This window comes from Dipodomys merriami, unplaced genomic scaffold (assembly GCF_024711535.1).
Source record: "Dipodomys merriami isolate MVZ:Mamm:240054 unplaced genomic scaffold, mDipMer1.0.p SCAF_14, whole genome shotgun sequence".
Lineage (NCBI taxonomy): Eukaryota > Metazoa > Chordata > Mammalia > Rodentia > Heteromyidae > Dipodomys > Dipodomys merriami.
In genome coordinates this window covers 31,693,604-31,711,028 of record NW_027202715.1, presented here as the reverse complement: position 1 = coordinate 31,711,028, position 17,425 = coordinate 31,693,604, and the positions used below count along the sequence as shown (strand labels likewise).

At 36.8% G+C, this 17,425-nt stretch overlaps 1 protein-coding gene across 3 annotated transcripts in view; it reads right to left on the bottom strand.

The window, feature by feature from the left end:
- Positions 1-1,827: 1,827 nt before the first annotated feature.
- The window catches only part of A1cf (APOBEC1 complementation factor), a 64,801-nt gene continuing 49,203 nt past the window's right edge, over positions 1,828-17,425 (bottom strand). For 2 of the 3 annotated variants that reach the window (XM_070021101.1, XM_070021104.1), the window contains 5 exons: positions 13,535-13,808; positions 11,560-11,765; positions 9,179-9,315; positions 7,985-8,136; positions 1,828-4,569 (listed from right to left, as the gene is read on the bottom strand). In XM_070021101.1, coding sequence (XP_069877202.1) covers positions 4,418-4,569; positions 7,985-8,136; positions 9,179-9,315; positions 11,560-11,765; positions 13,535-13,808 — 921 coding nt within the window. In that variant the 3' untranslated portion in view covers positions 1,828-4,417. The remainder of the gene's footprint in view (positions 4,570-7,984; positions 8,137-9,178; positions 9,316-11,559; positions 11,766-13,534; positions 13,809-17,425) is intronic. The other variant, XM_070021103.1, reaches the window with a different exon arrangement.

The window sequence follows — 17,425 nt, the reverse complement described above, 5'->3', positions numbered from 1 at the left end:
AACAAGCCACACCCACATCACAGCACTGCCTGCTTTCCTCTGGTGTACATCAACTGGGCAGCAGGTACAGGCTTCACCAGGCTGCCGGCTTCCACTCATTGTGTCTAATACTCAGAGCATGTTCAAATTATCCTGAGCATCTCCTAGAAGTTGTAAATCTGGTCAGGATCACAAATGAGACCTAGCTTATATGTTGATTAGGTATTTAAAAATCAGAACCAGCCCTAGGTGCTGTTGGCTCTCCTCTGTCATCCTAGCTACTCCGGAGGCTGAGATCTGAGGATGGCAGTTCAAAGCCAGCCTTGGGCAGGAAAGTCCATGAGAATACAAAATATTCAGTTTTGTCTGAGTGCAGGGTTGGAAAACATTTGCTATAGAGGGCCAGATAGTAAATAGTTTCGGTTTTCAGGCCATATATAGTTATACAGTTACAGTTTCTTCCTTCCTGTTTTTCTTTAAAAACAATCTTTAAGAAACATAAAAAAAACATTCTTTGCCAAACCCTTTATAATCATCACAACCATTTTTAGCTCTAGTACCAACAAAGGAATATTTAGTCCTGGAGGCATGTTTGCCATTGCCGATGCCTGTCTTTATTCTCTAGGGATAAGAATATGCCGTCAAGTGTGGGCTTCAGAGAATACATGGCTTGCTGGAGTCCTGTTTTCTCTCTATATTTATTTTTGGAATAGTTCTTTAGTTTGCTTTATTGATTGGATGGTAAATCACTTAATTACTAAAAGTTCCATTATCCTCAGAAGACCACCAGTAGAAACTTATACAAAACTGGGAATGCATTCATCAAAATCAGATTGCAATTGTGGATTCTTAATATTTGGATATACTCCAAAGAAGTAAAGTTGTAGGTTTTAGAAAAGAAAAAAGTAGTAAACTCATATTGATCATTTCTAAAACTTTATTGTTAGGAAATTCAATTAAAACCATTTCATTATCCTAGAATTACAGACTATTATATTTCTCTTTTCATGTGATTTATGATTTTAAGGTGTCCAATGTATTTATGTCTTCCAAAACAATGATTATTTTTTCTAATAAGTGAATGACATGATTTTAGTTAATACAGTTAGATAGTTACAGAATTCTATAAAACATTGTACACAAAGTACAAAAATTGGTGTGGTATGCACACTTTTTAATACTGCTTTTATCTCTTTCTTTTGGCACCTTAGTTAACTTCATATAAATAAAAATAATAACAAAACATAAAAGAAGAGATTGTTTAACATCTGGAAATTAGAAATTTATTTCTCTGACAGCTTGTTTTTTATTAAGAGATAAAGGCTAAACATATCTTTATTGCAGTTAGAAAAATAGGGGAAAAAGAATTCTATCAAGTAGTAGCTATAAATCCCAAACTACAATTACTATTCAAACTGATGGTAATGATAGTGGTTTTAAATAGATGTATTTGCAAAGACCTCTTGGAATTACAATAGAAAATGCTGAGTTTCCAAACAAAATTGTACACCAGCAGCAAACTATACATATACAAGAGGAAAACATTGATTGCCACATAGTACAAGTAGTATGGCTAAAGCTTGTTGATCAGACTTCTGAGTTTTATAAACACAAGTATAATTAGAAAACAGAAGTAGTTAATGTTCTCAAGTAAAGGAAAAGCTTGGTATCCACTCATTCACATCTCATATCAGTAAATTTGATAAAACTTCTTCAGATTCTCTAACTAAACCTTCTTTTCCCTCTTCCTATTTTTGCACAGTTCTTTCTATTTCTCTTGGGAATGCACTTGAAAATTCATTTTACGTAAATGACAATAATAGGTCAAGTGTTAAATTCATCTTAAAAAAAGGACTGTACCAACTCAGTGTTTGGCAGTCACAGTGGAAACTTAAGGTTTAGAATGGAGTTGATTTATTTTTGGGATTCTGACCAAGTGGCAAAACCTAGCAGCTGATTCAATTATATTTAGGTTTGAAAAATGCAGATGGACCAATAGACTGTGTGCCTCAATGAGGAATGAAATAGGAAATATATGCATTTGTATTCACAGTTTCTGGCATAAAACTATGTGCATAGGAAACATAGATCACTCACATATTCTGTGAAGAATAGGTTGGTGATTGGTTGTTTAATTCACCATATTAATGAAGAGAATAAGAAATGGCCAAAATGCTGTGAAAATGAATATAATCAGTCAATATTATTTTCTACTAAAAACAATAAGCTCAAGCCAGGCACCAGTGGATCATGCCGGTAATCCTAGCTACTCAGTCCTTTTATTATGCATTAATTGAGCATGAAGAATGGCTTTTGCCATTTATTTTCAAAAATTCTACAAGAAATAGAAACTTTTGCTCTTGGAATTTGAAATGCTTTTTCAGGCGGAGCAGAAATTTGTCTGTCCCCAAAGGACATTTGCTTTGTCAATGTAGTTACTCTCCTTGATAATAAAAGCAGATTTGGAGACAAGAGTGTCAATTTGGATGTAAGAATTACCTTAGGAGACATTTTTTTTCAGTTTCTCATTTTAGAATCTGGTTCAAGTTTGAAGCCAAAATGAATTACATTCAATTTCATACTGTTTATGAGGTGACTATATATAAAATATGATTTGGCTATTTGTTTTAACTTAGGCAGTTGTTAATGCAATTTTTATGTCATTAAAGTGAAAAAAGACCCCTAAGAGACAGTGACAAATTAGTAGTTCCTAAACTTAGTGGCTCATTGAAATTACTGAAGAATCTAAAAAATACTGATGCCAGGTACCTGTTCCAAAACATTCTGATCTAATTGGTGTGAGGTGTGATTAAATTATCTGCTGGTGTTTGCAGGCAGCCAGCTTTGAGAACTACTGTCCACCTGATAGTGAAGCAGTAAACGTGAAACCCAAAGCATAGTTCTCCAGAATTTCAGCTCTGTGCTTAGTCCTTTTGATATCTAAATGCAATTAATCTGATCTTGATCAAAATCTAGCCTGTTTTTTTTTTATGACCAAGTTCCAATGAGAGGTTGACAGAACTTTCTGGACCTTTGCATTTGTCTTCCTGAATTCTGAAGAACTTCACAAGAACCTGAGATTCTCTTCTCTTTTCTTTTCTTTTCTTTCTTTTTTTTTTTTTTTTTTTACTGAAAAGTCTTGTGTTCTACATCTTGAACTGTTAATGAGATTCAAGAAAGAACAACACAGTATTTGTACTGGACTTCTTAAATGAGTTCTGTTTTGAACAAAGCAATCCTTTACAAGTATGCAAACTAGGAATATCATTTCTGGTTTGCAGCACCCTTCTTTTGGAAGAGCACCAAGACTCTAGAAGATTGGACAAATATACTTGCTGAGCATCTGAACAGTTTCTAATCTGCAGTGACAAATGGAAGATTTTCCTGTGATGGTTTTAAATAAACCACCACCTATGATAGAGGTACTTTTGCTTACTGAAAGAAAGTGTAAGGAAGGGAGGGTAGAAGATGATTGACAGATTTAATATAAATGAGAATTCCAGGAAAGCCTGAGTTAATAAAACTGTTTAGATCTTGGTACTGTATGCCTGTAATCCCAGTATTTAGGAGGCACAGGCATAGTAGAGACAAATAAAATGAGTCCAAGCTGAAAGTAATGAACAAGTCAAAATGTTAAATGAGAAAAAGTCGTTCCTCATTTCAGCACTGTAGGTTGGCACAGGTTTTGCAAGAGTCTTGGGGTTGAGTAGAATTTCCAGGTAAAAGTAGGTATAGGATAATGAGTGGAAAACACATGGGCTTGGACTTCTTTCAAACTTATCTAAAAGATGGGATATCAATTTGTAGGAAGCACCCAGAGGCTTCAGGGGACAGAAAAATCCTTACTGATGACAGATAGACTAGATAGAACTTTTAGGCTGAAGTGATGCTGAATTCATACTCTTGGGAAGTTTTTATGAGGGTAGGCCTGCGATCATGTCCCCACAATAGTGGACAGTGGTGAAACATCTTCCTATCTTTGTTTCCTCTTTGTGGCTTTGCAAATCACAAAGCAGCTGGGAGTCAAGGGTTGATTCTAGAGTTTATTTAGCTGTTCCTGGTATTCCTGGCTGCTCAGGCCTACTTAGAATCAGCTTTGGCCTGCTAAGACCTCTTCTCATTCTGTCAGGGTATGTAAACATACTCCTAGAATATTCAGGAACCTTGGAAGAACAACTTTTCTTTTTTCTTCTTCTTCTTTTTTTTTTTTTTTGCTGTCAATGGCTCTTCACTCTTCAGTTTTCTGTTGATGGAAAAGCTCCTTAGTGTTTGATTTCATTGAGAAATAACATTCACAGGTCTTGATTCTACAATGAGTCTTAAGTCATGTAGTTTCAGGAAAGGCATGACTTAGGATCACTAGGGCACTGAGTTAGAGGTTTATTTCTTCTATACAGAGTGTTGTGTGTCTCACTGTTAAAGTACAAGAAAGGTATCTTCAGAAGGCTCCATATCCATCCCCCCGGGCAGTCACTGCAAAAGTCGGGTAGACCTCATACGCTGTGTAAGCTGTAAGGTCTTGTCCCAGGGTCACTGCTTGCTTGAGTTGAGCTGCAGACACCGGTGCAGTTGTGTTGGGGACAGCATATCCTAGAGGAGCAGAGGAAACTTCATGAACAGAGGTTCAGATTGGCTCAGATTTTGCCATATTTTATTCTTTGAATGTACTAAAGCTAAAAGCAAGTGTCTATGGTATACAAGATGTTCTCAGGAGCTGTGGGAGGTGGCCACAGTGATGTCTGAATGGCATTTGAAAGGTCCTGGGCCAGTCATCCTCAGAGAGGAAACCACCTGCGTCAGGTTCACTTCCCACTTGGAAAACTAAACGTTGAAGGTCAAGAGAAAGAAACATAACTGAGTGCTGAGTGACAGGAATGTGCACTGTGGAACTTTATCAGAGGATCTAAGAATTTAGGAAGGAGAGCAGGCCATTGAAAGGTTTGCATGGCATGGTGGAGGAGAGGCCATCCCTGCCTAAAATCCCACACCTGTCCTTAAAAATCCCACATCTGCCTAAATAAAACATCAGAAACAATTGGCTTCAGCCAAGAAGGACGAATAGAAACAGGGTAGATCAGCAGGAGAAATACTGAAAGTCCTTGTAAATTTTGACATAATGCCATAAAACCACCTATCCTGTTAGACCCTTCTCACCACATCATCAAGCTTATCTTGATGTGTGCAGAAGTTTTGGTGCTGGACCTCCCTCTCAGAGAGCTAATGGATCCAAGTGATAAATACCTCACTCATGTGCTGTCATATGAACATTATGTCTACTTGTAAAGAATGGCTAGTCTCTAAAGCAATATTGCTTTGTTAATGTTTTAAGCCAAACCTTGGTATTTCTGAAATGATCCCCAAGCTATGAGAGATAGTATGAAAAAGACACAGGTATACTGAAGGAACAAATGACAACAGAATGGGTTTGTGTGGTGGTGAAAGTCAGCCTAACCCCAGACACATTGATTTTTTGTTATAGTGGCTATTCAGGAAACGGCTGCAGGAAACCAGTTGGACTACATTTTAAAACTTGAATTCATGCCTGGGTTGTTCACTTTAGTCAGTGATGCTAATGAGTAAGTAAAGTGTGGTGTATTTCCCTTAGGGTTTGAAAAAGCCAATTTCACCATTTTAGAAAGTAAACTAATAACATGAATAGGTGTGTGTGTGTAGCCCAGATCTCAGCTTTAGAAATTTTGCATTTTCTTTTTTAATTGGTGATTGTTATAAGTACAAGAATGTGCTTCAGATTCTTCCCCGAGAGCCTATTATTCTTTGCTTATTTCTTTCCATCACAGTGAGGAGAGGCTCTTAAATTCATAGGTGTTCATTCCCAAGACAAAATTCGTGCCCTAAATATTTCTAACTTTTCATTCAAGCCAATAGCAAAGAAGATCAGATTGTAAAAGTGTTGGGGAAACACAGATGCTTTCCAATATGAAAATAAACTTTAAAATTCTCTTGACAGTGGTTCATTTATTTTTATACCAGTTAGATGTCGTTGGGGTACAGCTTACTGCAAGGTAGAGGTTCATCTTTAAGACTTGAGAGGCCCTGCCCTGAGTCCTGGGTAGATGATCATTTAAACACCTGGTTGCACAGAAGCTGAGGGCTGGCACCGGCTTGGGGGGGGGCAGGGAGGAGGAACAATGCTCTCTGCAGTGTCAGCTGTTGTCTTGGTAACTTGGGATTCATTACAGAGCATCTCTAAGTTCTTACAGAGAAACAAAGCTAGAATTGAGGTCACATTTGTTTAGGAAGCCTGAATAGTTTTATCTTCATTTGCCAAAATGAGACACTCATCTTTTTTTTTTTTTTGAGCAACAAAGTAAGAGCCAGGTAATAATTCCAGCACTAGGGAGGCTGAAGCAGGAGGATCATGAGTTTGAGGCCAGCCTGGGCTACACTGTAAGACTCATATAACAACAACAACAATACAAAAATAAAGCAAAATAAAATAAAGGAAGAAATAAAAAATGAGAAGCATCAGCCCAGGTGTGAATGAGCAATATAGAATTCATACACCTGTACATTATTGATATAAGAATTAATAGGAGTGCTGTAATTCTAGGTCTAGCAGAAACTCTAGTTTGGTAATGTGGGAAACATACTGACATAATGGCAAGTCAGAATGAGAGATTTCTGCAAACGAAATGAAGTTTCATTGCTAAAACAGAATTGAATACTACTGAAAGAAGTTTCTTGCCTGATCCCCTTTAATCTAAAGGATTTTTTACGGGGGCAATACTGAGATTTGAACCCAGAGCTCTATTACCTGAGCTATTTTCTCAGTCCCCAAAGATTCTTGTTCTCTCTTTTTTTTAAGTAAACAGAGTAAGTTTATTTGAAGATAAAAAGAAAGCTATAAAAAACTAGGAAAAAGAATTAGCAGACTTCCCAAGTGAGGTGGGGATTTTCCTGTCATACCATGAGGGAAAAGTCCCCTAAATAGGGGCTGGGAAGGCAGCTCAGTGGTAGAGTGCTTGCCTTTCATGTATGAGGCTGTGTTTTTGATTCCTCTGCACCACATAAGCAGGAAAAACCAGAAGTGGCTCTGTGGCTCAAGTGGTAGAGTTCTACCCTTGAGCTGAAGAGCTGAGGGACAGTGCCCAGGCCCAGAGTTCAGGCCCCATGACCGACCCCCCCAAAAAAAGAGAGGGGGGGGAGAGAGAGGGAGAGAGAAGAAAAGAAAAGAAAAGAAGACCCCCCAAAATTCACTTTTCATTTGTTCATTTTCATTCATTTGTTGGGCATACATAATAAATGGAGAAACCTTTTAAATCTAATCCTGCAGGTGTGTTGATCTACAGATGAACTTTCTACTAAGCAATTTGCATCTGCACCAGCCCTGATTATTCACCTATTGATAGTATCATTGCTTGTCTATTTACCTCATTCATGCATAGACACTACCTATACACAAACACACATTTTTATTTAACATTTTTATCTACATATTAATGTCAGAAAATGAAGTAATAAAAAGAGAATGAAGGTTAGAACAGGCAGGTTGCACAAGGATGGCTTAAAAGTTAATTGACATTGATTACATTACTAATTTTTCCCAGTATGTGGTTTCTTCATCTGCATAATGAGCATTAGGATCTAACCTAACTCTTACTGGTGTCACAAGCAACACTGAGATAATATAAAGCTTGCAGAGAATTTGAGTGAGAGCCTAGTCCATAGTAAGTGCTCAAATAAACACCATCTATTAATAAATGGCACTGAAATCTACTACTAAAAGAAAAAAACTAACCCAACTCAGATTGGGATAGGCTGACAAGATCATGCAGCTACTTAAAGGAGAGACAAAACTAAAACCAACTTCTTTCCTGCTCAGTTTCTCATCTCACACTTGAATGGTTCACTCAAACCCAATTCTTTTTGGTCCACAGATGGTACAAGCTGGAACTATTGTAGGTGTAATGCACATACTATCTTATGAATATGTGTTACCGAGAAGAAGTTACTGCTATTTCTGTCAAGACAGGTTTCTCCATACCTGGGAAAACTGTAGCAGAAGTGGCAGCAGCAGCTGCAGTCCCAGGGTCCCCTCCATCAGTGGGGATGCCGAGAGTCTGCAAAGTGTATTCTGCTGCATAAGTCTTCGCTTCATCCACATAGGCACTTAGCTTTGGAGGTATGAAAGGATAGCTGGAAAGAAGAGACAGTCAGGGGAGGCATTTTTAAGCTTGTGAATTGAATCAAATGAAAACACAAAGGCATGATTTGTTTGTTTGTTTATGTCATTTGTGGGGCTTGAACTCTGGGCATGGGCACTATCTCTGAGCTCTTCAACTCAAGGTGAGTGCTTTACCAGTTGAGCCACAGTGACACCTCTGGTTTTCTGGTGTTAACCGGAGATAAAAGGAGGAGGACACAATAGGAAATGCACTTATTTCAATAGGAAATGTACTCATTACCTTGCTCATGTAACTGTAACCCCTCTGTACAGCATTTTTACAATAAAAAATACAAAAAATTACTGCTCTGAAAAAAAGCTGTCACAATGAAACAAGGGAAAGGTACACAATTTGAAGGGGAAAAATGTCTCACTGACTTTCCTGCTGGGACTGGCTTTGAATGATTCTCAAATCTCAGCCTTCTGAGTAGCTAGGATTATAGGCATGAGCCATCGGCGCCAGGCCTAATTTTTTTAACTGTTATTTTCTTTCTTTCTTTTACTTTCTTTCTTTCTTTTTTTTCTGGTTCGTTGTGGGGCTTGAACTCTGGGCTTGGGTGCTGTCTCTGAGCTCTTTAGCTCAAGGCTAGCACTCTACCACTTGACCCACAGCGCCACTTCCAGTTGTCTAGTATCAGAAGAGTGGCCTTATTCTTTGGTCCAAAACTTAAATGATGGGAGCACAGTATTATGTATAAAAATGGCAGCTTCATGTGCTTCAACCTAAATACTACACAGATAAAAGAACTGGTTGTATTTTTTTGTTCCTATTACCTTTAATATTACTAGCTGTTCACCATTGGCTGATTATACGATGTAGTCCTCCTCATCTTCATAAACTTTGGGGACTTTAGTTGGTAATCTCATAGCTAGCACCCAACTATATTTGGCAATGAATTTAATGACTTGAGCATTACTATCTAGATGCTGATCAAATTTATAAGCAAATTTATAAGCAAAATAAGCAAATCTTGTCCTAAACTGTTAGACTAGGAAATTGGAGAGATTACTCACATTGCAGGATTCTGGCTTGCAAGGGCAGGAATGGTGACTTTGTATAAGAACAGTTGTCTCTGGTCTTGTCCAAGGGCAGAATGCAGCTGGTACACTGGCTGTCCCCAGTTATTCTTCTGACAAATTTCTTCTAATATCTACAAGAATAAAAAAAGATGATCTCATCCTCAAATGTCACATTTGCATGATTTCTCTAGTTTTCACTTTCTAAGCTCAGATCTCAGGGTTTGAAACTAATATGAGAAGATATAAAATGCCACATGGTTTAATGACTCATAAAAATTCAAGTTAAACTCAATTTGAACTGCATCAAAAGTGTGATAGCTATTAGTTCGTAACATTATTTTCATGCCATTTAATCTAATACTGTTTAGTCCATTATCTGTAAGTTTTTAACCAAGGACTTAATCCCATGATTTATGTGTTTAATTACAAAGCAATTATAGAATAGCTTTAACTGGGAGATAGGCTGCTGTCCTGTTTAGCTCAGGTGAGCCAAGGCCAAAGGAAGGCCAATGGTTACAGCAACTGCTCTCTTTTCTGGTTGGACATTCATAATTCTGCAACACAGCTTGTAGGGCTCCATCTGGGTTGGTTAGAATGGCCTGGTACTTCATTGCTCAACTATATTTATAAAAATTCAAAGCAAATTAAGATTTCCTTAGGCAAAAGAGATGATTCCTTATGGATCAATAGCAAGAATGATCAATTTCTGAGTTCAATGTACAAATCAGAAGACTTTGTTCATGTTATAGAAGCTAGAAGCCCTCAGGATTATATAAGAGTTTATCATTATTATTAGTTAAATTTTGCTTAAAAGATTTGTAGCAGTCTCAGCTCTTTTCTCTTTACTTCTTTTTGGCGGTACTGGGGTTTGAATTTAGGGCTTTACATTTGCTCAGCTGGTATTCTACCACTTGAGCCATGCCTCTAGTCTGTCTTTCAGCTGGTTATTCTGGAGTCTCATGGAATTTTCTGCTAGGACTTATTTTTGAACCAAAGTTCTAAAGATCTCAGTGTCCTGAGTAAATAGAATTACAGGTATGAACCACCAGAGCTCAGCTTGCCTTAGTACTTTTAATTAAATAAATTAATTAGCTCTTCATTTTGGGTTTTGACCTTACACTACTTGTATACTTTCTGAGCAAGCACCATCACAATTATGACCTGGTTTCATTATAATTATGCTACTGGACATACTACTGGATTATGCTACTAGATTGGCACCTTATTATTGTTGTTGTTATTATTATTCTATGTGTGTGTATGTGGTACATGTTTGATATGGTCTCATACTTGGTAGGCAAATGCTGTCATCTTATTTTTGGTGACAAAAATTTTGTCATATTCTCTTTTCCATCTCTAGTACCTAGTACAATACTTGATACATAAACAGAAATCCAATAAATATCTTTAAGATAAAACGATTTCTGTATATTGCTGTGATAGGCAGTCTTTTTATTTTTCTGTTTGTTTGAATAAGATTAGCAGAAACCTTAAACAAATCAATTTATGTGTAAAAGAAAATAATAATACATATTTTATACATACTCAACTCAATTTTTAGGCAACTATGTCTATGCAAGCATAATGGTTACTTCCTTAAAATTCAGGTCTTCGTACCTTTGGAAGAAGCTTTTAGCACAGCACACAAACAACTCTGTCCATCCAGCCAAAGTGGATTTCTCAGAGACAGCACCCCAACAGGGACTATCCTAAGGGTTAACATGGATTCCATCTTGTTTTATTTTCAAACCTGATACCCAGTTTCCATACTGGAACAACCTTTATAAGTTTTTAATTTTCCACTAATATGACTCACAGCCTTGTGCAGAAATGTGGAAAATTAGGACTATTAAATAAAAGCCATCTAAAAAACACCATAATGCCCAATTATGAGCATTGTAGAAGACTTAATTTGATGTGATTTCTGGCTCACACAGTTAAAGATCACCTCAATAGCATGGAGAAACTTTCTCTAAGTACAGTGTTTCCAAGAGAAAATGTCCTCAATGGTCTCTATAGGGTTCCCTGCCATTAGTACTCTATTTACCAACCAACCTAGATCAATAGGCATTTATTCTGAGCTAGACTATGCCTCATTTTATTTTCACTTAAGATACTGACAGTCCTTAATAGTTCTTTGCATTTCAGTGAAAGAGTAATGTTTTAAACTTTATGGTTAAAAAAAAAAAGGAAAGGACCTATAATGGCATAATGACACCCCCAATCAGTATTCCCACAGAGCTGATTAGCCACTTTATCTATTAACAAAACAAGATCGAACAGCAGTCTAAGTAAATATCAAGTCAATGGTTGAGAGATGAAGTATAGTCATTGGCACAACTTACAGCACCTATCTTTGGAAAGCTATTACTTACTTGGGGAGCAAGTTTAATTCCTGGGGGTTTTAAAGTGACAGGATTCATTGGAGTGAGCTCCATTCCAGGTAAGAGGTCATAGAGTTTGTCTTCTCTCTTGTCTCCTTTGACCTGGTATCCACGCCCCAGGCCTGTGTATGCCAAATAGCCACGGCCGCCCAGTCCTCTCACTCCCGCAGCCCCTACAGGTACATTCATGTAAATTTCTAGGAATGTAAGAAGGCATTAAACTGAATCAAACCACCAGGAAATCACCCTGAATCTTACTGTAATGGAAAAGTTAGCCCATGTCACATTGATTACTGTCCTGAGTAGAAAAGTCTAGGATTCTAATGTAATGAAACTCAGCAGAAAGTAAGGCTCACCATAGGTGTATCTTTCTTTTAAGGAAACTGTGGAAGAGAGCAATACCATCAAACCTATTTATAAGGACAGAGAGAGAAATTTGACAACATATCTCTCCAGTTAAACTTCAGTTCATATTTTACTCTAAATGAATAAAGGTTGGGAAAACACTTATTGACACACCCCAGCATAATAGGAATACTTGTGTGGCAATCAGTCTTGCATAGAGACTGCCACTGACCAGAAAATCAAAAATGAAGTTTAACTTCTCCAATTATTCTACCACTCATGACTTACCAACATTTAGAAAGCATGTTTTAAGGTTCACCGCCCTCTTTTATATTGTCAATGTGAGGCTTACATTTCCATTGTGTTTCATACATAGATTCCTTTTGATTTGTGTTTTGCCATATAACTATTTTGATTTCCTATTTGTAGCAAAAAGAGATAAAAATTAAATCAATTACCCTTTATTCATGAATATTATTAATTGATTTTTTCTTGTTATATGCATATTATTATTATAATTTCTTTTAGAGTTTTTTCCTTTTTCTACATCACAACTGGTTGACAATTTATATTAAATAAAGAGATTGGTTAATGGCATATTTTAGAGATATGTTAATAATGGTTCAATAATAGAAATGATCATATATGTAAGTGGTTGTGAGGGAAATCGTGATGATTTCTTGCACATTTGGCAGGAATGATTGTAGTCTGAGTATAGGATTTTCAAGGCTATTGAGGAATAGAAATCCTATGAGGGTAAATTCAGTTCTTCTGAAAAATAAAAAGCACAGTGAGATCATTCTTTCCACAGTCATCTGAATGTGACTTTCTGCTTCAAAGTGAAACTCAACAGTAGATTTAAATACATTGTTTGTTGATATTGTCCAGATTGTTGTTATATTTGGAAAATAGGATTAGGGTCCTGATAACATCAGGGACATTCTAGAACAACCACACTGAGGGACACTATTAGGCAGAGACAAACTATGTTTTTAGAAATAAAAATATGATCCTTATCTTTATACTGCTTAAAGTAACTGGGCTTGGAAAACTGCATGGATACTGAAAATTTTTGTAGGAAGGGGAAGGAGCAGAAAAAGTGGACATATTTTTTGGGAAAGTCAGATAAGAATGTTTCAGTTAGATTATGTTGATGGTCATTTGTGACTTTTATATACAGCTGTTACAGAGACATTATTGAATGTTTATGTGCATTAAAATATTGTTACAATTTGAAGTAGTTGGTTTCCATTAGCCCATATTACTCTCCCTTTCAAGTTGTGTCACGAATAATGTATTACTGCAAGATAGTCATCTAATAATTAGGAAGAAGCTAATAATCATAGAACTCAGCGTTAGGTTGTACAAATCTTATGGGTCTATGCAAAAATCAAATTATAGGCTCATTTGCTTATGGTCTAACCAACTTTTTTCAACAACCAGTTGTAAAGTGAAAAAAGGAGCTTCCTGTGTAGTGAGAGCTATCGATATATTTGATTTTCAGTATATAATTTTCTCGTCTTTTTCTCCCAGCACACCCATGTAATGTGTCTAAAACTGCCACACTATAAATCATTTGGGATCTTGGCATCACTCTTAGGGAAGAGCTGACTAGTGTTACCTCTGACAGAAGGGGCTCGGATTATGGTCCTATTGTTGAGATGGCCTTTGTTGGCTGGAAAATGAAGACTGGGAATTGCTGCATAGGCTTGTGGGGCATAGAAGACAGGTGCTCCAAGGTAGGTTGTGGTAGGATCATAAACATGGCCCAAAGAGTACGTGTATTCTCCTTGCAGCATGGTGCCCCTTCCACCAGTGCCTCTGGTATATCTAACATAACTGTCCTTGTCTACTGGTTTGGCTAGGGTCACTTCAATGGGGGAACCATCCAGCACCTGTCATAGAGAGCAAGAAAAAGACACAAGAGTACATTTAGATATTTCAGTTGGGCTGAATCCTAGTCACCTGTCTGTGTCAGACTATTTGCTGTGTATTTACTGACCTTCAGTCATTAAGTTCTTATCTCTTCTTAGGTTGATATTTGTATATTGGTTGAATTTTCTTTGTGTGGTTGTGTTGGTGAGTTGCACAAGATGCCCACAGGTTTGACAATGACATATTGATTACTAACCTCTGGTATATTTGTTATGAATTTATAATCTATGTCTAATTACTGAGATAGGAACTTATGTACTGCTTTCTATTCCGTATATTTAAAATTATGCAGTTATAGAATGACAAGAAATTGTAAGATCATTATGGGTGGAATATAAATTCCACTGCATAGTGCAATAAAATGAAAATGAAGGAAAACAATACTAGAGATCTTTCAATGTTTAACATCATGTCTTAATAGTCCAATCAGGTTTTTCCAGCGGACATGCAGCTAAGTGTCCTGCTTATTAATGCAGCTACACAGTAGTTAAATTGTCACTGAGAAAGAAGAGATGCCTAGGTAGGGCTTTACTCATGGAAGAAATTTATGAAGCTATTACATTGTTTTCTCTAGGTATTTCTGAAGTAAACTTTTAATCTGCTGAGCAGTCAGGAACTAAGTGGAATAGAGTGGGAGCTGAATTGAGGAGTCTCATTTCAATCACTAATTTAAGATATATTCTTAAGGATTATTAGAGTAGATTTCTCTGTCCAAAGTTTGTGAAATTTCAACTCTGGGTGCAATCAAAGATAACAGCTGTGAGATCTACCTTTATGGGCAATGAACTCCTTTACTCTGTCTGCCTACACAAGAAACAAAAATGGTTCACAACAAATTCTTGACAAATTGACGTATTATCTCATGAAAAAGACAGTATTGCCAAGTACTGATGGTTTGCACATTCAATCCTAGCTACTCAGAGGCTGAGACTTGCCAACCCAGGCAGAAAACTCATGAGGCTGTTTCCAATTGACCGTTTCCAAATGCTTGTCTAGAGGCATGGCTCTAGTGGTAGAGCACTAGTTGTGAACAAGAAAACCAAGCAAGAATCCAAGCAAGAATACAAGGACCTGAAAGAAACATAGGTCCCAGGGTTTCCCTTATTTGCAATAAGTAGTAGATGTCTGAGACAAGCAGAAAAGGTCAGATAAGTTGATGTTAGGCGAAATGAACCCCAAGACAAGGACTCTAATATTTTTTCTTTCTTGCTATTGTTTCTAACATATTTATAAGATTTTTTTTTGTTGCTTGTATGTCCCTCCCCCACAGTATAACCCCTGTTTTCACTGTATTTGATGTTGGCATAATTTGTGGAGGGGAAGGGAAAAAACAAATTGTTTAAGTAGGGATACAGGTGGACCCATTGCAACAATGAGATGTACAAGACATTATGTTGAAAAACGAACGTTACAACTTTGGCGCTGGGGGAGTGGCAGGGGGGAAGATGGGAAGGGATAGTAAGGGGAAACAAAGGAGGAGGAAACAATGGTTGATAAGAAATGTACTCATTACCTTGCTCATATAACCCCTCTGTACAGTATTTTCACAATTAAAAAAAAGATTAAAAAAAAAGAATACAAGGACCTGATTTCAAGCCCTGATACTAGAAAAAAAGTGTTGATAGAATATGTGGCTTCCTCTGACTATAAATAAGAATAAGATGGCCACTTACTTTTATATACAGAAAATAATGTAAAGTGTTCTTCTAAAAAATCCCCTTCACAACAACAGCTATCACCATCATGAGTACTTCAGTGGTTTTTGGATTATTGAAGGACACTGGACAAAGCTGTGTTTATAGTCATACTTACTATTCCAGATAGCTTCTGTGACAATTTGTTCCTAGTTTCATGCAACCACCTTAATCTGTGAGTGTGTGTGAGCGCATGCGTGCGTGTGCGTGCATACCCACAATGGTCCTGGGGCTTGAACTCAGGGCCTGGGTGCTGTCCCTGAACTTCTTTTGCTCAAGGCTAGTGCTCTACTATTTGAACCACAGCTCCACTTCTGTCTTTATTTTTGAGTAGTTTATTGGCAATTAGAGACGCATGGACTTTCCTGCCTGGGCTGCCTCAAACTATAGTCCTCAGATCTGAGCCTTCTGAATAGCTAGGATTATAGTTATGAGCCACTGATGCCCAGTCTACTTTACTTTTTATCAGGAAAAAGTGTCATACATGGCAAATAGAGTCACACTAAGAAATAGACAGAATCCAGTTGATACTCAATACTCCTCTATAGATACTGACAAAATGAGAAGAAAGGGACTTAGAACATTGAAGGAAGGAGTGACTTTAGCTATAATAGATTATATATCTTTACCCTAGTTTTTGAGGAAAATGAGCACCTCAAATAGGTCTCTGTTGATGAGGATATGTTTTGAATGAAATGTTTCTTTATTGTAAAACCAAACTTATTATTGTAATAAGTTATGCTCTGTTTTCCTCTGCCCTCTCCAATAGCATTTAATACCACTATTATATTTTGTTATTTAGTTTAGAATTTCAAGAGCTATGACACTATCTTGTTAATTTATAGAGCTTATTAACCCAGCAAGGTTTATTTCCCATCCTAGACATTCACAAATACTTGTAGAATTACTGAATAATCATGTGTAAAACTCAATTCATATACCTCTCCAAATATGATTCTGACTTCTGTAACATCCTTCTACATGGAAGAACTTACAATGACCTCTCTTCCTCAATTCCATCTCCAATCAGTTCCTGGGTCCTTTTGATTTCATTCTCCCACAGTTCTGTGTAAAGTTCTCATCTACATTCCATTACTACTATATGTAAGCTCTTCTTTTTTTTTTTTTTACCATTCTGGTAACGATAATAGCTTTACTACCTCTCCCACTCAATAAAACTATGTTCATTTCTAGAAATTGTAAATACAATTATTTCCTTACCTTACCAAAACACTTCAGTCTTTCCTTGTCTGATAAATTACATATAAATATCTCAATGCATGCTAAGATGCCTTGATAGGTCCTTGGGAAACATTTTATTTTCCCATACCATATTATACTTGAATAAAACATTCAATATATATTTGTAAGTAATATTAAATATATTTAACTACATAGTATATGCAAACATTGCTCCAAAAATATCTAGCTGCAAAATGATATGAATGCTTTTCTACTGTTAATAAGTCTAACATAATTATTCAGCCTTTAATTTATAATTGCTGTGTCTTCTCAGCAATCATCATAGATACTCAGGAATGTTTCCAAATAGAGAAAAAGCTAATTTGCAATAACACTTTTATGATACTAAGTATAGTAATCAATGAAGAAGAAACAGTGCTTTGTTTCATCAGCACATATTTAAATATAAATTTGTTTTTGCTTTGCAGTTTTCTGTTTGCATTTCAGAGTCAATACCCCCACCCCTTCCAGGAATTAAATACTTTGAAGACCCTGAAGGAGCACCTATGGTCCACACTCCACTGTGTCTGAAAGATCTTGCCTCTCCTCTGTTCTAATTGATTGTTATAAGTAGGCTCTTCTTTAGGACTCTAGGACCTTCAATATTAATGTTGGATTTGGGTAATGTAGAACCCTAGCAG